This window comes from Oryctolagus cuniculus, chromosome 6 (genome assembly GCF_051225735.1).
Source record: "Oryctolagus cuniculus isolate XC-2025 breed Fujian yellow rabbit chromosome 6, ASM5122573v1, whole genome shotgun sequence".
Lineage (NCBI taxonomy): Eukaryota > Metazoa > Chordata > Mammalia > Lagomorpha > Leporidae > Oryctolagus > Oryctolagus cuniculus.
This window is the reverse complement of record NC_142872.1, coordinates 144,564,031-144,587,097: the sequence shown is the minus strand read 5'-3', so window position 1 is coordinate 144,587,097 and position 23,067 is coordinate 144,564,031. Positions and strand designations below refer to the sequence as shown.

The 23,067-nt window shown below is 38.6% G+C and overlaps 1 protein-coding gene across 21 annotated transcripts in view; it reads left to right on the top strand.

Moving 5' to 3' along the window:
• Nucleotides 1–23,067, top strand: part of SAMD12 (sterile alpha motif domain containing 12) — a 490,839-nt gene that overhangs the window by 288,313 nt on the left and 179,459 nt on the right. For 16 of the 21 annotated variants that reach the window (XR_016235904.1, XR_016235909.1, XR_016235908.1 and 13 more), the window contains exon 4: nt 4,146–4,286. Coding sequence is in view for 14 of the 21 variants with exons in the window: in XM_051844780.3 (XP_051700740.1) it covers nt 4,146–4,286 (141 nt within the window). In the remaining 7 variants the exon portion in view is untranslated. Of the gene's footprint in view, nt 1–4,145; nt 4,287–4,387; nt 4,883–13,384; nt 13,674–23,067 lie in introns of those variants that run through there. The other 5 variants (XM_089335609.1, XM_089335610.1, XM_089335611.1 and 2 more) reach the window with 2 other exon arrangements.

Sequence of the window (23,067 nt, the reverse complement as noted above, 5' to 3'; positions counted from 1 at the left end):
CTTTACCATTCATCTGGCTTCCTAAAGTCTAAACCTTTTATTTTCCTACCAAGGAAAATAAAGCACAACTGAAATCAGGCATTATGGGAAAAACTAGGAAAGCATTATGTTCTAAATAATCTTTAATTTCTCAATTCCCCCTTTTTAAGAAATGGAAATAATGGTAGCATCAACAGCACCCATATTCACATGATTAGGATTAAACCACTTGAACATACTGGGCATGTAAAATGTTCCTAGGCACAATGTTTGTAACATAAAATCAGAATGTATAGACTATAACTGATAGAATCTTATAATTTGTGTATGCAAATCTGATAGAATCAACCTACCTGAACAGAAATAAATTCTGGTAGGGCTTAGGTGTTCTACTTTGACCAACCAGATGCATTTATGGAAAAAGGCTGAGATCAGAGGTTTTCATGGAGGCATCAAACAAAGTTGAGCATTGTGCACTGGAATAAAACCAGCACTCCAAGTTGTAAACAATATGTCCTCTCCAGACCAGGCAACTTCTCAAAGCTAAAGCTACCATGTGTTTTTCCAATGCCTCAGTAACTCTCACTATGGAATGCCACAGCTTGTGAAACCAGAGCACAAATAATTGGGAACAGAAAGAAGGAGAGTGATCGACATTTTAGTGTTGGCAAGGATTTAGATCATCTGTACTTCAGGGAGGGTTTTATGCAAATTTCAAAGTTTATGACGTGTTTAAAAATCTAGATGTCTGCTGTTGGGAAACTGATTATCCACGTGATACCCAAGTCCAATTCTTTGTTTTCTCAATGCAGCTTAGACTGAGATCTGATGAAGAACAAAACAGTGGAAGGCAGCACTGGCTGGGAGGCCTGAAAGTCAGTCTCACTGTTGTGAGCTCTCTGCTCTCTACTTTTCAGTAAGCCACTACCCAAAAACGGGGAAAGAAATGGAAATCTAAGGCCATCTGTTGGCCTCCTGAAAACATGATATTTCCATTTACAAATCCAATTGCTGCTGCAACAAATTATCACAGACTTAGTGGGTTAGAACAACATAAATTTATTATTTTACACTTGTGACAGTCATGACAGTCAAAAGTCTAAAATGTGTGCTATGGGGCAAAAATCAAGGTGTTGGTAGAGCTGCATTCCTGTAGGGCTTGAGGAGAATTCTTTACCCTCTTTTCCAGCTTCTTCAGACCATGTGAACTCCTTGGCTCTTGGCCACATTGCTCTAATTTCTACTTCCGTTGTTAACGTCTTCTGGTTCTCATTCTCCCTCAGGCTATCCTATCTCCCTCTTCCACTGATAAGGATTAAGGTAGTTAGATTTTGGACTGACTTGGATGGTATAGGGTACTCTCCCATCTTAAGATCCCTGCCTTAATCACCTTTGCAAAGTTCTTTTTGTCATGTAAGTTTGCAAATTTATAGGTTTTTTTTTCTTTAATTGAGATATCTTAGCCTTGTCAGTCTTTTTAACTTTTGCCAATCAGGAGGTATGTAGGGTTTATTTCTTTTAAGGATTTATTTAATTATTTGAAAGGGCTACAGAGAGAGAGATTGATTGATCGATCTTCTATCTGCTGGTTAACTCCCCAGATGTCCTCAACAGCCAGCAATGGTCCAGGCCAAAGCAAGGAGCCAAGAGCCAGGAGCAGGGGCCCAGGCACTTAGGCCATCCCCTGCTGCTTTTCCCAGGCCATTAGCTGGGAGCTGGATTGGAAGTGGTGCAGCCAGAACATGAACCAACGCCCACATGGGATGCTGGCGACACAGGTGGTGGCCTTACTCACCACACCATGCTACAATGCCAGCTCCAGTTCACAAGTTTTAGAGATGAGAACATGAACATCTTCACTGGGCCATTATTCCACCTACCTCAGAAGGCAAAGGAACTACCTGAGTCTGCTTTTATATTTTTCTTTCTCCTAACCACTATGGTCTTCCTGGTTTTGCCAAGTCTGAACAGTAGCTACCTAGGATTCCTCTTCCATATATGTCGCTCCCCCTCTTCGTGGAGGAACGACACTAAACCCTGCCTAGGCTTCATATCTGAGTCACGGCACCATTATGTCGCTCCCCCTCTTCATGGAGGAACGACACTAAACCCTGCCTAGGCTTCATATCCGAGTCACGGCACCATTATGTCGCTCCCCGTCTTCGTGGAGGAATGACACAGGACCCTGTGCTGTTCTTTTGTCTGCTCGGCCCTCCCCGGGTTTGCTGCTGGTTCTTCCCGGGTTGGCTACCATCCCTTCCACCTCCGTGGAAGGGCGGTTCCCCCTGGCCACTTTCCCCACTTCCGCAGGGGAGCAGCACACCGCAGGCCGGCTCTCTCGGGGGCTGCTCAGATGTTCCTCAGGTGTTCCCGGTGCATGTTGTCTCTCTTCTCCTTTATAGTCCTCTTCCACCAATCCCAACTCTGCTACCCACATGCCGAGTACGCTGCTCTCCTCCAATCAGGAGCAGGTCCTGCTGTTTATTGGTTGAACTGGAGGCAGCTGTGTAGAAGCTGTTTCCTCCTCTCCCAGCGCCATATTGTGGGAGAGCAGATGCATAGAATAAGTCTTAATTCTAGTAACTTAGTCTAGTCCGAGTTACTCCCAGTTGCTCCCCACACATATACATTCTATTGAAGCTTCAGCCCATTGCCCACCACTGCCACAAACATTCACCCATTACTGAACTCCCATTTTTAGCAGACACTGATCCAGGACCACAATCTCTATTAGTACAGTTCTTCTCACTGCTTCCCTTCAAATATTTCTAACTCTCTCTGCCACTTCTGGGCACATATTGGAACTATGTTCATTGTCCTTTTGTGGGTGGGAAAGAACATATGATTAGATCCTGTCATTAATTCATAAATGACTCAGGCTGAGCATTTCCTTGATGATATGAGATCTTCTAGCACTTCCTCATGTTCACGTTTGCTTCCAGCAATGTTCATGATGGGGGAGATTTGCTGTCAACATGCAAAATACTTTGGAAGCAAATGAGCCACTGATATTTTGGGGGTGTCACTGAAGTATGTAACCTAACTTATCTGACTGATAAACTTAACAAGCAAAGAAGAGGAGGAAATAAGAAGAGTAAACCACATAGATATGGTCCTAATTGGCTCTCTCCATTCACTTATCTCTTTATTCACTGGCCTCCGAGGCTTTCTATTCCTTTGATGAAAATCTCCATCAACCCCACCTTCTGGTTGTTGAATTTCTTTTTCTATGATGCAGAGCATTTAGTTTCTGAAGAGTAAATGATAATGTACCTATAGACTTACCAAAGGTCTTCAGATGTCATAAGGAGCGATGTCAGGAGAAAATAGAAGGTGATACTATGGGCATTTAATGGTCATCCCCTTTATTTATTGTGAAGCCCTCAAAGTAGAAATATGTTTAATTTCAAGACAAGCACAGAGTGGTGGAAAATTTGAGAACTTGATAGAAATCACAGTAGGAAACATTTAGACCTCTAGGGAAAGCTAAGGATTAAAAGGAGGCCACGCTGTGCTAATCAGAGCCCAGGGTGTCTGAACAACGTAGACACTCACACTCCAAGGCACCTTGTGTTTCTCTCTTGAGATGCCCTGGCTCATCTCATTCCTCTCACCCGCAGCCCTGCCAGAACCTTTTCCCTTTGCCACTGATTGAGATCAAGTCATAGCTCCCACCAGCCATAAGCGAAACTCTCACCCGACACCAGGGTTCCAGCGATGCCTGCAAAATAAAACTGGGCTTCCAGTGCATGCTCCACTGAAGTATTATTGTATCTTGGCTTAAGTCACAGGGAGTGCTGTATACCTATGGAGCATTTGCTTCTCCAGACACACTGCGGAGACTCGGGCTCCCGCAAACCCATCCCCAGTGAGCAGTATTGTCACCTTCGAAACCTGCATTCCTTAACCTGATTATTCAGGTTAAAATTTTGCACTTTATGTACCCAATGTATGGGTCAATTGAGAATCTGTATTTAATTAAAATTGGGATTTTCTTTTACAGATGTAGATTTTCTTCCTCTAGATTATCCATTCCCATCAGCAAGGATAATGGAGGACCCTCTATTCTCGAATCCATGTTTAGACAGAAACGTCTGATATGACAGAGTTACCTAAGAAGAAGAAAGAATTCCTTCCTAAACAGATTGTTTTTCTTTAACCTACAGGGAGAGCCTTGCTGAGACTCACTGACAAAAAGCTTGAGCGAATGGGGATTGGCCAGGAGAACCTCCGGCAACACATCTTACAGCAGGTGCTCCAGCTGAAGGTGCGAGAAGAAGTCAGAAACCTGCAGTTACTCACACAAGGTACCTGTTGCTTCCTGGTGGGTGGAAGGGAGGGTGAAGGGAAAAAGAAAACCTTGACACCATGATGGAGAGGAGCCAGAGTTGTTATTATTTCTTTGCAGAATTTCTTTCATTAAAAAAAGGAAACTATATGAAGATCACGTGCCTCCCCCACTTCTTCTTTTTCATAGCTCACTGGAGAATAGGATGTACAATAAGCGATGGATGAGCAAACAGCATTGCCTGAGCTAGCTTAAAAGGCATCACATCCAGCTGTATAAACTGTGCACTGTTTAACCCCAGAGAGTACCAGTCTCATAGTTCAGGGGACAGTTCCACTCCCTAGATTCTGTAGTGTGCAGTCTACACAGCTGTACAGTGCAGCTCTAGTTATCTTCATCCAGCTACCATTTCTGAGGGGCACCTTGGAATTTGAATGATTCCATAGTAAAATGACCAGTGATGTAAGTGGGTTTTTTTGTGTTATATGTTTTGTTTGACTTTGCTTTTCACTGGCTAATGGAAGAAAAATATTTTAAATGTGTGTATCTATACATAAATGTATTGATAAAAATATACTTTAGAGATTATAAGAACTATATTCACCCTATTCAAAATTAAATAATTTTTAAAAATTAAATATAGAGAACTTAAAACTGGACTATTAAGGATACATAATCATTTATAGGAATCATTAACTTCAATATGATGAGAACAGTTACAATTTTTATAACTGTGGCAGTGACAGAGTAAAGCTAGAATGTGAAGAAAACCTTAAGTTATACTTGAATATGAGTATCTACCTAAGATTTAGTTGCTGTCAACCTCCATTGTCATTTTTTTCTTTTAATGTACTGTGTATCATTTTAAATGAAAGGATGATAAAATATGTGTTTTTGAGAGCCTTGGGTATTTTCCAATCTGCAAAATATTGTAATTGCATGCATACTGATATTGGAGAAATCTGGGTCAGCCAAGTTTCGTGTTATTGCATTTAGATTAACCCAGTAATAGTCCATTTAGCTAGAGGAAATATTGTACTATCTGTAAGATGATTGCTCCAGATGGATAAATATAGACTGTGAGTGATATGAAAATAGTGTTGTTTATTTGATATGCATTACTTGAATATTATCCTTGGAGACTTCCTATGGTGAATTTGCAGGTACTAGTACACTGAGTGATTTAAATTTCCATGTGACATACTGATATACTTTTAATATTCATTTAAGGTATAAGTAGATATATGAAAGTCCATCTCGGTGTATTTGTAAAATGCAAAAATTAAAAATAATCTAGAGTTTGGTAAGATGGAAAGAATCAAATTTTGCTTAAATTCATAAGATACAACATAATGTAGTTACTAAAATTAAATCTTCAAAGAACATATTATAACATAGGAAATTACACAAGAGGGAATACAAGTAGGGGGGAAACAATGTATAAAATTTTATTTATGGCTTAATCCTAATTTTTTGAAAAATGTATATTCATATGTATACACAGAAAGAGGGCTAAAAGTAAATTTGCCAGTATTTTGATAATAGTTCTATCTGGGTGGTGAGATGTGGGGTGATTTTAAGTATTTTCCTTATGTTTTTCTCTATGTTCCAATCCATGTTATGATTAAAATCAGAAAATACACATATGCACATTTTTAAAGCTTCAACCACAACTGTAGTTCTGCTGGGTTCTGTTTAGTCTATGATGTGCCTTCAGCTCTTTTGTTTTCCTACTGTGACGATACACAGAATGAGACCTGAACTCATTGCCTGTGCCTTTGACTCTTTGCTTCTGCTATTGTCAGCCTACAGTGTGTTTGCTCTACAAAATCATCCTCTACAGCTTTCATTGCCCTAGATGCATAATATATAAGATTTTTCCTGAGATAGTACCTAAGTCTATTAAGATAAATATAAGTTTGTGTTCTGGGAAGGTAATGCTAAGTTCAGCCTTTTCATTTCAGTTGTTGTCACTTTCTTTAGCTTTGAAAAGCTGTGTGTTTTGAAATCTTTCATCTCATCCCCATTAGAAGACATCACTGTTCTGTAGCTCTTGGATATTTTGTCTGCACTCATTTTAACTTTTAGTTTTTGTCCTTTATATATTAACATTCATATTCATTTTTGTCACAGATCCTTCAGAAATTCTGTAACTTATTGAACTTACGGGTATTTTTTATAAAGGAAACAAAATTGACTAGTTGTTTTTATGACAAATAATAGATTTTCTAAAGACAACTGGGGTAGTCCTAAAATATTTTGAGTCTAGGTTTGCTGTCATAAGAATTGGAATTCGATCCTACTCAGGTGAACCAATTAGCTTAACATAGATAGCATAAGGAAATTCACCATTTGTGAGTTAGTAGTGAATATGTGATTCTTCATCTCCTCGAATATTAGCATAAACAGTGTTCTGAGCAAGTACAAAAGGAGATTTCAGAATGTTATGTAACTTTTGAAAAAGCTCTGGGCTTCCCCTTTGAAGAGTGTGATTCACATTTCCAGTAAATAGAAATTTAACATCTTTCCATGGCCCATGGAGGGTTGTCGCTTTGGTATAAGTCCCTTTGGTATAAGTATAATTTTTTTATTGATTATCTAGAGCATTTGTGCTGTTATAACAAAATACCTCAAACTGAATAGTTTATGAACAGCAAAAATTTGTTTTTCACATTTCTGGAGCCTAAGAAGTCCCAAACCAAGGCACCTGCAGATTCAGTGTCTGGTAAGAAACCATTTTTTCATGGGCATTCTTACTGAATATTCATTTCATCATACCCTCATCTGGTAGAAGGAGAGAGGGATCTCTCCAGAATCTCTTTCATAAGGCCACTAATTCCATTCCTGAGGACTCAGCCTTCATGACCTAGTTTTGTACTAAAGGCCACCTTCTCATACCACCATTTTGGAGATGAGGATTTCACCAGATGATTTGCAAGTAGATGTGACATTCAGACCATTGCTTTGTTATTTAACAAATATTCTCACTAACTTACACAGTTGAAAGAAGGCTATCATCTTCAAAGTATGCCTTTCTCTATGAAAGGGATTTATTTCCAAATTGAACTTCTCCTGTTAGTTTCCTACCTATCTTTGGAGTCAGTTTCAAAATACAGGTCCTTGGGTGTATACTTTTTATGTCAATTTGTATTTTGAAGTGTGTGAGTATATTAGCTAATTAATGAATTTTTTAGACAAACCATAAAGAAGGGAGAGTAAATTTTAGCACCAAATTATCATGGGCCTGAACTTCAAATCCTGGTCCCAACTTACTCCTGGGCTGCTTTTGTAAAATTACTCAATCTCTCCGCTCCAATTTCTTTATCTCTGAAATAAGGATCAGTAGTTCTGCTCAACCAATAGCAGTGTTCTAAGAATTAAAGGAGCAAAAATATAAAAATCTCTCAATGTAATGACACTAAGTATTGTTAGCAGTGGTAGAAGCTACATACTTAAATCAACCTCATACAATGTGTAGCAGGGCTTAGTTTTCTAACATCTTTATTTATCCAGATGTAATTCACATAACATATAATTTACCCACTTAAATATACAGTTCAGTGATTTTTAGCTTAATCATTGCAAAGCTGTACAACTGTCAACATGTTCAGTTGAAAACATAATAAAGAGCACAAGAAGAAACCCCATGAACACATTACCAATCACTCCCCATTTCTTCCCAACACCCCAACCACAGACACAGTTCATCTCCTTTCTGTTTGCTTGCCTAGTCTGGCTATTTCCTGTGGAATCCTGCAGCATTTAGTCTTTGTGACTGGCTGCTGTCACTTAGATAATGTTCACTCATGGTGTAAGCTGGTGTCTGTGTTTAACTTTTTATGCCTAAATAATACTCCATTGTATGAATATCCCATATTTTATTTCTCTATCAGTTGATAGAACTTTGGATACTTTCTGAATTATGGCTATTATTACTAATACTTCTTTGAACATCTATGTGCAAATTTTTGCATTAGCAGCTATTTTCATGTAGGAGTGGAATTGTTGGCTCACATGGGAGCTCAGTGTTTAACCAAAGCCAAAGTCACTTCACCATCTTGCATCCCCACCAGCGGAATATGAGAATTTCGACTTCTCTACATTCTCCCCAGCACAGACTAGCGTCTGTCATGCAGGCATTCTAGTATGTGTGAAGGAATGTCTGTATCTTTGTGGCTTTGATTTGCATCTTCCTGATGACTAATGTTGACCACCTTTTCATGTATGAGTTGTTTTTCTCCTGGTCCTTTATGTATCTTCTTTAAAAAACAAAGTATAGTTAGATCCTCTCTGTGTTTTTAGTAGGGTCATTTGTTTTATCTAGGCTTTACTTTTGACTCACCATGTTTTACCGTGCCTGATTATTCAAGTTATATAAAGATCTGTAGCTGAATGTTTGGCTGCTGTGTGTAAAGAGAAACTCTGTCCTCAAAGGGTGACGTCTTGCCCCACCGAGAACTTGCGGAACAACCTGCCACAAACTTGGTAATCAATTCCAAAGTGAAACAGATGAGTGTGCCCTAAAGGTTTTTCTCTAAAGGAAACATCACACTTTTGGATGTGAAAGTTAAACACAGACATGCACGTGCACACACACAAAAGTAGCTACATTAGTTTGTAATCAGACCTCCAATAGGTACCCACACCTGAAAGCTCACTAAGCATTGCTTCTAGGGGAAATGACATAGTAGGTAATTAATGCCCCTTTTCCAACTTTCAAGTTGCTGTTTTAAAGCTTATCTTAAGCTTTTTATTCTTCACCAGTTGGCCAGGAACCCTGTGACTGTGGCCAAGATCAACACAAATGGACCAGGAGAGCACCTTCTAGGTGCTGTGAGTTACCTGAACACAAAGAAAATGAATTCTTTGCCCCTCCTTTTTCTTGCTCTGCTCCTTCTAGTTGCTGACCAAAAGACAAACACTGTAAGACATTTACAAGGTTTAGTATGGTGGATGCATAGGAAAGATATCAATTTATAAGTACTATTGATGAACCATGACAAAAATTCCTGGCACAGCTCATCATCTGCATCCAATATTGTCCTTCAGCTGAAATCCTGGCCTCTGCTTTCCTGATGCACAATGGCCCCTGACAACCTGAACTTACAAGTTACCTCATCAGTGTCTGGCCTTGCTTCCATGTCTCTCTTTGGTACCTTTATGATGGTTCTCTCCTGTGTGTAGCTGTTTGGTCTTCTAATTCCTGTCTGTGGAGTAGGCAGGATGTCAATCTGAAAGTTTTGATTGTATGTTCCTGTTAGAAAGTTAGGCAGGTCAAGGAACCTCTAGTTTTTTCTTGGGACACACTATGGTGCCAGAAAAATTATTTTATCTAATTCTTCCTGCTTGACTCATGAGAGAAGGGAGAAAAGGTGGTGCAAGCTATGTTGAGATTCAAACTGATCCATAATCAAGGATATGAGCGTATCCTCAGCTCTTTAATATTGAATATTATTCCTAGGAGAAAATCTCCCCCAGCGACACTGAATGATGACTGTTTTTCATTTAGCTAGTGAGTATTTAATGTTAATTGTAGATACAGTGTGCACTACTATCACATCAGCTGCTGAAATCTTCCCTACAATGGCTAGTACTGTTTGTAAGCCTCATCTTACCTATGGGAAAAAGTGAGGACAAAGAGCTTAAGGGACACACTCAAAGTAAGACCACTGGTAAAAGCGTAGCACAGGCCTGTCTGACTTCACAGCAAGCATTGACCTACTACACTTCACTGTTCTGCTCTGGTAATTCCCATGCCATAATGATGATTTAATGAGAATAGTTTGTGGCATATAAAGTATGACAGGGATTAGTAAACATTTTTTGTAAAGAATAAGATAGCAAGTATTTTAGTCTTTGTGAGCTATATGGTAAATGTTGCAACTACCCTACCATGCAAACACATTTACTTAAATGAATCAGGCATAGCCATGTTGCACTAAAACTTTATTTACAAAAATAATTGCTGTTACTTGTCAAAGGAAATAAGCAATATGGTGAAGAAACCATCTATGGGATGAAAAAAATATTTTAAAATTATGTATCTGACAGGGATTGGTATCCAGCATGTATAAGGAACTTCTAGAGCTCAACAACAACAATAAATTTTAATAATTAAGGACTTGAATAGATAATTATCCAAAGAAGATACACAGTGGTCAAGAAGCTTATAAAAAGATGTTCAGCATCACTACTCACTAGGAATTGCAAATGAAGGCCACACTGAGAAATGGCCTCACAGCCATTAGAATGGCCACTATCAAAAGAAGGGAAATGACAAATGTTAGCAAGAATGTAGAGAAATTGGAACCCTTATTAACAGGAGTATAACATTGTGAGGCCAATATGGAAAGCAACATGGGGGTTGGTTAAAAATTATAAATAGTATTACTATGTCATCTGGCAGTCCTACTTCTGGGTATATGTTTGAAAGTACTCAGCAGGATTTAAAGAAATGGTTGTAGACCAATGTTTATTTCAGCATTAGTCACAATAGTCAAGAGGTAGAAGCAATCCAAATGTCCAAATCTGATGAAAGAATTTTAAAAAACATTGTATAGCCATGCCGTGGCATATTATTCAGCCTTTAAAAAGAAATCTTATCTCGTGCTACAACTTGAATGAACCTCAAGGACATTATGTTGCATGATGTATCTGAAGTAGTCAAATCATAGAAACAGAAAGTAAAAGGGAGCCGGCGCCGTGGCTCAATAGGCTAATCCTCCACCTTGCGGCGCCGGCACACCGGGTTCTAGTCCCGGTTGGGGCGCCGGATTCTGTCCCGGTTGCCCCTCTTCCAGGCCAGCTCTCTGCTATGGCCAGGGAGTGCAGTGGAGGATGGCCCAGGTGCTTGGGCCCTGCACCCCATGGGAGACCAGGAAAAGCACCTGGCTCCTGGCTCCTGCCAGGATCAGCGCGGTGCGCCGGCTGCAGCGGCGGCCATTGGAGGGTGAACCAACGGCAAAAGGAAGACCTTTCTCTCTCTGTCTCTCTCTCTCACTGTCCACTCTGCCTGTCAAAAAAAAAAAAAAAAAAAAAGAAAGTAAAAGGTAGATGCTAAGGGCTAGGGGAGAAGGAATTAATGTTTATGAGTACAGGGTTTCTGTTTTGCAGCATGAAAAGTTATGGAGAACTGTTGTTGCACAGCAACCTGAATATAGTCAACATTACTGAATTGTACAGTTAAAAACGGCTAAGATGGCACAATTAATGTTGTTTTTTACCACAATAAAAAATATTTCTGGATTATAGTTTGCTTTACAAATTCAAAAATATGCTTTTGATGTCATCATTAAGACTGCTATTTTTATTCTTAGTATTTTCCCTTTATGTTGTAAATGTTTCCCTCAACTCCAGGGGCCCTACAGTAGGAAGCTACTCTTGGGGTATCCCTTTCAATGACCTTTTTGACTACAAATAAATGAATAGTTCAAAAAACTACCAGCAGCTATGAGGGTTGGACAAATTCAGGCAGTAGAAAGCAATGTCACAACTGGAAGATAAGGCAGATGATAGCAATAAACACTGCCATCTTTAAATGCCTTTCTAATTCGTGCCTACAAAATGGAAAAAGAACAGCATGATTATTTACCAAGGCTAGTTTTGGCTCATTAAACATTAGTGTTCCCTGAAGGGATTTTTCTACATTGTCCAAATATATGTGTCAAATTTTAGTTGAGAATTGTATGACCAGATGGACTTTCTCAAAGCCCCATTTTCTGGAATGACAAAAATTAGTAACACTACTTTCTAATCCAGGAAGACTTTTCAGAACTGTGTGTACTGAATGGGTATTTTAGTCCAGTCACCTTGCAATGATACTTCAGCTACTGAAGCAGTCCATCTGAACTGAAATAGGCCATCTGGCCCACCACCTTGCTTAAAGAAGGAAGTATTGTAGAACAGAAAAACAGAGAAATTTTCCAATTTTATTTTACACATCTGAACAACAAAACACAAGGAAGATTAGAGGATTGTCCATCGTTACACAGCTAATTGCTACCATAACTGAAACTAGATCCAAGTTCTCCTAATTCCCATACCAGTATTCTTTTTCTTCTTATTATTATAATTTAACTGCAGTAAAATTTTGCCATTTTAGTGTACAGTTCTACAATTGATAACAAACACAGTTCTGTAACTACCACCATGATCAAGACATAAAAGTTCCATCATTATTAAGAGTCAAAGGGATCACATAAACAAGTCTAGTGTCTGTTAATACTAACTGATAGAATTAAAAAGCAGAGAACAATCCAACATGGGAAGCAGGATACACAACAGACTCCTAGAATGGCACATGTCCTAAACAGCACTCTGGCCTCAGAATCAGCCCTTAAGGCATGCGGATCCAGCTGAAGAGCCCATGAGAGTATTTCAGGCATGGAAAGCCAAGACACTCTGGCAGTAAAAAAAAAAAAAAAAAAAAAAAAGACCTAAATGAAAGATCTCTGTGAGTGAGATCCCAGCAGAAAGAATAGGTCATCAAAGAAGGATGTACCTTTCTCTGAAGGGAGGAGAGAACTTCCACTTTGACTATGGCCTTGTCTAAATACGATCTGAGTTGACGAACCGAACTCAAGAGGCTTCCATAGCCTTGGCAACTCATGACAAGAGCCTCAGGTGCTTACTGATGTCATAAATAAGAGTGTCAGTTGTTAAATCAACAACAGGAATCACTGTGCACTTACTCCTCATGTTGGATTTCTGTCCTTAATGTGTTGTACTATGTGAATTAATGGCATAACTAGTACTCAAATAGTACTTTATACTTTGTGTGTCTGTGTGGGTGCAAACTGTTGAAATCTTTACCTAGTATATACTAAATTGATCTTCTTCTGTATATAAAGATAATTGAAAATGAATCTTGATGTGAATGGGATGGGAGAGGGAGCGGGAGATGGGATGGTTGTTGGTGGGAGGGAGGTTATGGGGGGAAAAGCCGCTATAATTCAAAAATTATACTTTGGAAATTTAAATTTATTAAATAAAAGTTAAAAAAATTTCCATCATTGCAAAAAATTACCCCCAGGTGCCACTTTGCTATCAGTTCCTCAAATTACAATTGTCCTCTGGTAAACACTGATGTTTGCCATATCTTGGTTTTGCCTTTTGCAGAATGTCATATAAATGGAATTGTGGGATCTGGCTTCTTTCACTTACTGAAATGCATTAAGACTTGTCAAAGATGTGGTATGTGTCACCAGTCCATTTACTTTCTTTGCTGTCTATTCCATCGGATATATAACCATTATTTGTTTAGCTCTTCCCCTATTAGAAGGACATTTGGGTTGTCTGCAGTTTTGTCAAATACTCATAAAGCTACTGTCAGTGTTTACATGCAAGTTTTTGCTTTCCATTGCATTGGATCAGTATCTAGAAGTGAATAAATACATGTTTTACTTCATCAGAAATGTCTAGGTCAGTTTTATTAAGATAATAAAAGCAGAATAACAGGGTTGTAGACTAGCATTAATATGTATAAAAATATTGCAAGGTTTTCTGAAATACCAATGTGTCTCCGTAAAAATCCAACCTAGCACCTCTTGGAGTCACTACCATTTTAAGAGGTTTCCTGAATTTCTTTCAAAATGTGTCAAAGTATGTTCAGGTCCTGGCTTCGGATCGGCGCAGTGCGCCGGCTGCAACACGCCAACCGTAGCAGCCACTTGGGGGGTGAACCAACTGAAAAAGGAAGACCTTTCTTGTGTCTCTCTCTCTCACTGTCTAACTCTGCCTGTCAAAAAATAAAAAATAAATAAATAAAAAAGTATGTTCAGGTCAAATATGTTTACTGTTAACTCATTTACTTGATAAAATTTTCTCAGCATCTGTGTGCCAGGCAATAGGATATGGCTCTCCCATTTGTCATGGAGAAATTCTTTTGTCTCTCTTCCTGTTCTTAGCAAAGAAAACATCAGCTGGCCAGATTCCCTTTCTGTGCATTTACGAAGTGTGTCTGATGGCCTGTTTGCTGGTGTCTCTGAAATTACACTATTTGAATCCCCAGACTCTTCCAGGTTTTGTATTAGCTGTGGCACTAGTGCTACAAAGCTGATGTTCACATAACAGTTCTTATCATTCTCACATTTCCGCCTTATAATTGGATGATGCTGAGCTGTGCTTCCTGGGGCTCACCTGTTTTCTGATGACCTCTTGGCTCTCCTCTTTCTCATGCGCTTCCTCAGGCTGGTGACAAACTTCCTTCTTCGACCACTTCTCAAGTACTGATTCCTCCAGGGGATGGGGCCTCTTGGTTCTTATTTTGCATGCTGTCTGTAAAATCTCATTTACTTCATTGTTTTAGCCATGCCCTACTTAACAGCAACTCTCTTTTATATCTTCGACCTCTCTGAAGTCTCAGATCCCTATTTTAATTCCCCTAAATGGTATGAATGAGCCCAAATATTCCCCTGACATCTCAAATTTGAAATGTCCAAATTTAACTCTATTGTCTTTCCCTTCATCTTCCCAGTTTGTTCCTCCCCCATTTTTCTTCTCAAAATAAACACCCTCTACTGCTCACTCCATTACCTAATAAAGACAGCTCAGAGTCTCCTGTTGATTACTCCATTTTCCTCACCACTCACGTAATCAGTGGCCAAATCCTCTGAGCCACTGTTAATTCATCCCTTTGAGCTCCTTCCCAGGCCATTAAGATAATCAACTAGTTATCACTTGATCTCTAGTCTCTGCCCTGCTCCTTCAGTTCTCCTTCAATTAACTTCCCACTTCTATTACCAGAGTTAATTCATATATATTTCTGACGATATTACTTCCATCATTAAGATATTTGATGACTCCCAATTGCCTACGGAATAAAATCCAACTCCTTAGCATCCTATGGAAAGCCATATTAAGGTATTTCATAGAGGTATTAACTTTGAGCAAGTTGATTGTCAGAAATTAAGATTCATTAGTTATAAAAATGGGGATAGGATCCATTTCATAAGATTGTTAATAAGATGGTTTAATGAAACTCATGAAAAGACCTTGCCTTGATGAGATAGGGTGTTTTCTGAAAAGCCTTACATCATCTCTTGGGTAGAACCTATCATCACAGCCTCTGCATTGCTAAACACTTTGTTCATACTGATAATATTATATTCATCACATGGTATCCACTTTTTCTTTCATCTAGTGAGCTCCAGAACCAGTGGCAGATACAAGGGGTAAAATTAAGTGCTCTGTCTAGCAATGAGGCAAGGATGGTGAATGCCATTTTAGAGATGTATGGATGTATAATGATGGTACAGAACTGGAACTTAGCCTCATCTGAGACTAGGTAAATAAGGAAGTTTTTTCAATGGTCTACTATGTGGAATGGTCCTTGAAGAACAAAAGTTTTAGCAAGTAGCCAATGGCTACCATGAAGCATAAAGGGGAGACTCTATAAAGGCAGGGTAGGGTAATATTACTCTGTCTCCCCTATATATTCCAAGTAACCTTAGTCATTTTGTGATTTGTTTTGTATTCCTGGTGTAGTGCCCAGCAGAAAGAGAATCCTTTGTATGTTTTGCCAATTTAAATATAATTGTTGCCCTTTTCATTCATTTTCTAACTCTATCTCATTTTCTACTTTATCATCTCAAAGCAGTGAATGCAATATCAATTTTTTGTGATTTCATAATTTAAGAGTAGATTCAAAGTCATTTGGATCGTCTGTCTCATGAGCAACATCAAGAATCTCTTCCTCTTTTTTCCCCTATTTTTTTAGAATCTGTTTTATTGCTTTATATTCTTTCTATATTGATTCAAGTAGTAAAGACAATGGTAAGTGTTCTTAAATATACACACATTAAGCAAGGACTCTTAAATACATGAGGGTACTTCAAAATGTCCACTGGGGAATAGAATTAAAAGATAAGGTTATTTTCATGCAAATGCTTTTGAAATCTGTGCATACTTTTTTCATAACATGCATTTTTCAGGAATGTTTTGAAGGTCCCTCAGATAAGGCACCCACCTGCTTGGAGTTGTTTTTCCTAATATTTTCAATTCTTAAGTGTTCTCATGAGTGAGAATATCAAGAGACTGTAAAGTGCACCTTTTCTCTGACAGCCCATTTCATTGCTCAGTAACTCATGTTGGGTGAGTAATCTTACAGAATTTTGTAAAGATTACTCTATGATTTGGGTCTTTCATTACTATTTTTTCATCTAGTGTTGTTTGACTATGATCTGCCAATTGCATTTCTTCTCAGTTTTCTCCAAGATGACAGCTCTTCAAACTGCTACATCCTCAAGCTGTCTATTCCATCAGATATATAACCATTATTTGTTTAGCTCTTCCCCTATTAGAAGGACACTTGGGTTGTCTGCTGGGCAGACAAAGCCAGGAGCTAGAAGCTTCTTTCAAGGGCCCAAGCACTTAGGCCATCCTCTGCTGCTTTCCCAGGTGCATTAGCAGGGAGCTGGATTGGAAGTAGAGCAGCCAGGACTCAAACTGGCACCCATATGGGATGCTGGCATTGCAGACCAGGGCTTTAACCTATTGTGCCACAGTGCTGGCCCCATTTTATCATATTTTAAGCCACCAGAGAAATTTAATATGAGCTTTACATTTAGGATAACTAAACACAGAGTTCTTTGGAGGGATTATTAGCATCACACATCAGTTAATCAATAGGGGTTAGAATTATAACAAATAAATCTAGTTACCATCCATTCCTATTACATTTCCATTCTGGGACTCTATTGTGGGCCAGTTCATCCATTAAGATATTTTATTTGAAATTGACTCCTACTTCTTCTCTATTGCATTCTTCATGGTAGAAAAGTATCTGTCTGTTATAGTGCCTTTGATAGTTCTCCTAACAAGCATATGGGAGAGTTTTCCCCATGTTATTTTTCTAATTTAGACTTGTTTATCAAGAATTATCATTGTCATTGCTTCTGCAAAATTTGGTGTTTCATGTCATTCTTTGCATAGCAATAATAGTTTCATGTCTGCCTCTGCAGAACTCCCCAACCTCAAAATTCTGCATTGTTGACCCATTTGCATTTAAATGTCTTAGATGAAGCAATATATTTTCTGTTGCTTGTTGGACAATATAAGATATTCATGGGGTTGCATTGTTACATCACCTTGACCTTGTGGTTTGACTATAGATTTGAAGAATCTTAAGTGACTGATGTGGCATTACAGAAAGATGCATCATGGGTTTTGCACAGCTCACACCAGTGTCTTTATTCAGATAAGTCCAGAGCCTGCCATCTCATCTCTGTGACTTTCAAATGTCCTATGGGATATTTAGAAAGGCAGTTGTATTAGGACAATAACATGTAGAATGGGTAGGAAGAAATCAAAGCCATTTTCTGGGATTCACTGAGTGTCTCTGGCTTTTCTAAGAAGAAGCAGAGAAATATACCATCTATATCTTTTAGCATTGCTCTCCCTAGTGCTTTATATTATCTGATTTTTATGTGGCCTTTTAATTTATGGCCACTAATTTTCACTGTTTGGCATAAAATTCTAAATGATGTGGATGTTCAAGCCTCTCCTTGCATCACAGTTTCTGGGTTCCAACTCGCAACAGAAGGCAACAGAAGCAAAGATTACAATGTGAAAGGACTCCAAAGTGGTACAGCCGTTGTTATAGTCTTGAGCTCACCCAAGAATAAAGTCTTCTGTATTTCTCTGAAGTATTCCATCCATTAGTATTCCCTTTGTATTTTGTTTATCCTTTTATAGTTTCAGCTACAGTCATTATTTAATTCAATTTTGTTCACAAAAATTTATTGAGAATATACCATATGCAAACCAATATCTATATTCTACATGTAAGGGATACAGGGATGAATATCACAGCTCTTACCCTTGAAACCAAGTGAAGGAAATACATACATAAAAGGTATATCATAGAAAGTATGAGGGTGACAGAAATATGCATGATTTCTGTAGAATCATGTATTGGGGGCATCTGACCCAAAAGGGATATGTTAGGAAATATTCCAAGAAAAAGTAACCTCTGAATTGAGCCAGGTATTATAGTTAGGAGAATTTGTATATTTTCTATTTAGAAATCACACAAATATAAAATTGCCAAGGTGATAAGAGGTTTGGAGAGGTATATCAGGCCATAATAGTGAATTTACTGTAAAACCATATGTTTAATGAGCATCTGCTGAGTGTCAGGGTTGTTTACTGGGTTTTAGTGAAATAGAACTTGCACAATAGGCATGGTTCTCATACACATGGATTTTATATTTTGATAGGAAGAGAGTCACCACCAAAATTGTAGTACCATGATAATGACATGAAATGAGACATCAATTATGTTTGGGAGAGCAAACAAGCAAAAGGACTTCCCTGGCTTCAAGGAATCAGGAAAATTTTTCTTGGGAAGCTGAGATCCAGAAGAGAAAAGGGAACTAGCCCAGGATTGGTAGTGCTTGGGGACTGTAGAAACAAAAATTTACCAGCTGGAAGGAACAACTTGATATGAGGCTGTATTCGGGTTCTCCAGAAAAATAAGACCATTAAGACCTGTAGATATTTGAGAGATTTATTGTGGGAATTGGCTCGCACAAACCCAGGGTCTTCTATCTGTAAAAGGAAGAATCAAGGAAACTGTTGAGAGTCTAAAGGCCTGAGAATAAGGAGAGTCACTGGTGTAAGTCACAAAGCACAAAAGCCCAGGAATCAATGGCTACAATGTCCAAGAGTAAAAGCAGATGGATGCCTCCACTCAAGAAGAGAAAGAGAATATCCTTCTTCCACCGTTCTGTCCTGTCCTTACTGTCAGTGGAGTGGATGGTGCTCACCCATAATGATAAGGGCAAAACTTTTTTACTTAATCTAGTGATTTAAATGCTAATTTTTTCTGAGTACATTGTAGATGGATATATCTAGAAATTTGTTCTACCAGCGATCTGGGCATCCCTTACCCAAGTCAAGTTTACACATCTGATTAGCCATCACAGACACCAAGATTGAAGAGGAAGTTTCGTGTGTTTGAGGAACATGAAAAAGGGTGGTATAGGTAGAGGCAAAAGAAATGATAAAGGAGGAGAGGCAACAGATACAATGCTGGAAATATGAGGAAGGGACTAATTGGTGAACTAAATGACCTGTTTGTTTGCTTTACTTCAGGAATCTAGAATTTATACCAAATATAATGGGCAACTACTCCAGGGTTTTGAAACCAAAAACTATCCTGATCAGGCTCATGCAACAAAAGGTGAAAAGAGGCACTGGAGGACATTATTTTGGAAACCAGACATCCAGTTTGGAGAATGTTGCATTAAACCACATACAGCATGATGACAGCATGACATGGGTAGTGGCAAATGGGAATGAAGAAAAATTAAATCAGAAGATGAGGAACATTTGGAGATAAATTGAGAAACAGGAAATAAGAGACTTGGAAAATGTCATCCTTTCTTCCTCTATACCACATCCTCTTCCCCAAATCCACAACTTCCCTGCAGCAGAATTTTCTGGGCATTATATCTTAAAAATGCATTCCTAAGTTTTACCCAGACTTGTAGAATTAGGCTCAGGAGGCATCACCACAGTTGACTCCCGTGCGTGTGAAATCGTGAGGGCCACCATCTATCACTGTGAAAGCTCACAACACACAGTATCTTGGGCCCACAGCACATCTCTTTAATAGCATCAAAGTAAACGTTTTGGCCTTCATGAATCAGCATGTCATGACAAAGTAAATTCAGAGGGAGGCTTGCAGGTGTTTGAGTATTGAAGGTATCCCATTTTAAAGAGCAAACTAGGGTGAAGCGTAGCATTCTTACCTAATCTTGTAGGTCATGTCCTTGAGAACTAAGAAGGTAGCTCATACCCCATAGTTCTTAGCAACACCACCAAAATCTCACCTCCTATTTTCCCAAGTTCTCTTGGGCAGCTCCATAAGGCAATAAACAAAGCACTGTATAAGTTCCCTGTGCTCGGCAGGGGTAAGGGCAAAGCTGCCATGGTAAAGCTTCCTGTGAACATAAAGGAGAAAAATAGAAAGACACGTGCTTCAGCTCTACAAAGAACAGTGCAGGCATTCATTAGTCTCACAAAGTTAGGCAGTCATTTTCAAAATCAATAATTAGCATGAGATACTATGATTTTATTTCTGCACGAAGGCACTGATTTTCAAATCTCTGATTTTTCACCAAATTGAAATCTGGAACTTATACTGATTATGTACTTATTAACACATTGACATTTTAAGATCCTATCTTTAGTCCCCTCAATAATTTTGCAAAATAAATATCATTAGCTACAGTGTCTGCCCAAGGTCACACAACTACAAGTGGTCACACTAGTTAGGTATCTACAGAGAAATGGAACCAATAGGATGCGTATTTAAAGGGTCCTGAGAAAGTCACAGAAAATGTAGATGATGAACAAACTGAACATAGATACCAAGATATTTTTATCCCAACATAAAATTATCTTTTAACTCAATTTTTCCCACAAGAGTTTTAAAAGTACCACTATACTCCAAAGAGAGAAAGGAATTTTTTTTTATGAAGAAACAGCTCACATGATTAGAGAGACTGAGAAGTCCCAAGCCAATGGTACAGTTCTTCTAGTCCAAGTGCGAAGGCCAGAGAACCAAGAGAACATGTGGTTTATGTTCCCGTCTCAAAGCCAGTTGGCTCAAAACCGTAGAAGGGAAAGAAAAAGGTTAAAGGGAGTTATCAGGAGGAGTTCCCTATTCCTCCCAGAAAGATCAGCCTGTTTTGTTCTGCTCAGGCCTACAACTGATAGGATGAATCCTACCCACAATCAGGAAGACCATCTGCTTACTAAGTCTATAGAGTCACATGTTAGTCTCAGCCAAAAAGACATGCACAGATGCAACCAGATCATGTTTGACCAAACATCTGGGTACCCTGTGGCCCGGTCAAGTTGACAGATGAAATTAACCATTGTGGCAAGAGAGATGACTTATTGCTTCTAAAACCAGGGCTCTCAGCAGCCTTCCTCAGGCAAAATTTCTCATTTCAGACATACGTCGTTTTTTTCTTCTAAAGATAAACCTTTGCATTTGATGTACTTTTAAAACTGAACATGAGACTGTTTAAATAAAATATTTTAATATATTGCTCATCACACATAGTTATCACTCCCACATCCTCCATTTTCCATTATTTTGGGCTACTAGGAATGGGTGGTGTATGCTTTCAATGAGCTGCTTGCTACATTCCTGAACTACTGGGTATTAAGAAATCAAACTTGTTTATCTCCCAGTTTGACATCATAACAAAGCAGAGATGCCAGCCTAGCATTTCCTAATGTCTCCAGATATCCTGAGTAATCTTAATCTTGTTAGATCAATGACATGAAATTTCACTACTTGCCATTTTAATTGATTTAACTGAAATTGATTTGGCATAAATGAGTGCACAGAAAATTATTAACAGTGACCTAAAGGGTTTCAATTGTCTACTGTGTAAGAGGTGATGTGGCTTTGATTTATATATTTGAAGACTCATTCTCTCCATGATATTCACAGAAATAAAAGTCATGTTTGGTGCTAAAAACTGATAAATATTGTTAGGGGTAGGAAGATTTTTAGTGCACTTTTCAGTTCATCCCATTTCTATCATGTGGTTGGTTGCCATGAGATTTATGTTCACTGTGAATTATTATACATGCACATGTAAGTATCAGGCAGTCTGAATTTTCTTTGCCATATGTGTCTGTAAAGCATTCCACATCACAGAAAGGAGAAAGCAATGAAAAAAAGAACAAATTTCATTGACCTAAAATTTTTTATATTTAAAAAAAATTACTTGATCCTCTCCTAAGATTTGGATATTGATTTTGTTATACCAAAGCTTTGCTGTAATAATTTTGGTCTTTGATTTGACATGCATTAATGCATAAATAAAAGGTCCCTAATTTTCTGTTTTTAAAAGTTTAAATATGCATTATCTTTTGTGCCTCTTTCCCTCCTGTTTCTCTCATTTTTAACCCAATTACTTTCTCCTGCCCTGCCCCTGCCCTGCTCCAAAATGTGTTCCTTTGCTAAAGACTCCTCTCAGCCCAGGGAAGAGCTATTAGAAATGTATTAATTAAGGACCAGTTTCTGCTTCTTTGTCAGGGATAATCATTTGTTTTAAAGCTGATTTTCTGCCTTAATTAAATGAAAATGTCACTCTGTCAAATGAACTCATTTATATTTATTTATCCAGTTCTCCAGGCTTGAATTTCTTAGTAGGAACTTGGGTTCATCTCATTTGCTCACTGAAAAATGTCTCTTACTTACATCAGCACAAAAGACACACAAATGCTTCTTCCACCATGTAGAAGTACTGTATAAACAAAGCTGTGATGAACAAATGTATGAGCGGTTGTTTACTTGTGTAGATATTATCTAGGTGCAGGTATGGATATGTATTTATTTATATTTGTGCACACACATGCACCTGTGTATGCCAAAACGGGAAAGTAAGCCATACCCATCATTGTGGTCCTTTAGGACTTTAAGAAAATATCAAAGGTAATATTTTAACCACCTGTGTGTTTGTATTTAACTTTTGAAAATGCTAATTGATGATGAAAGCTTTAAAATTCTACCTAGTATTTCCTTGAAATTTTTTTTTGACAGGCAGAGTTAGACAGTGAGAGACAGAGAGACAGAGAGAAAGGTCTTCCTCTGGTTCACCCCCACAAATGGCTGCAACGGCCAAAACGCTGTGCTGATCCAAAAGCAGAAGCCAGGTGCTTCCTCCTAGTCTCCTATGCAGGTGCAGAGCCCAAGCACTTGGGCCATCCTCCACCCTTCCCAGGCCACAGCAGAGAGCTGGACTAGAAGAGGAGCAACCGGGACAGAACCGGCG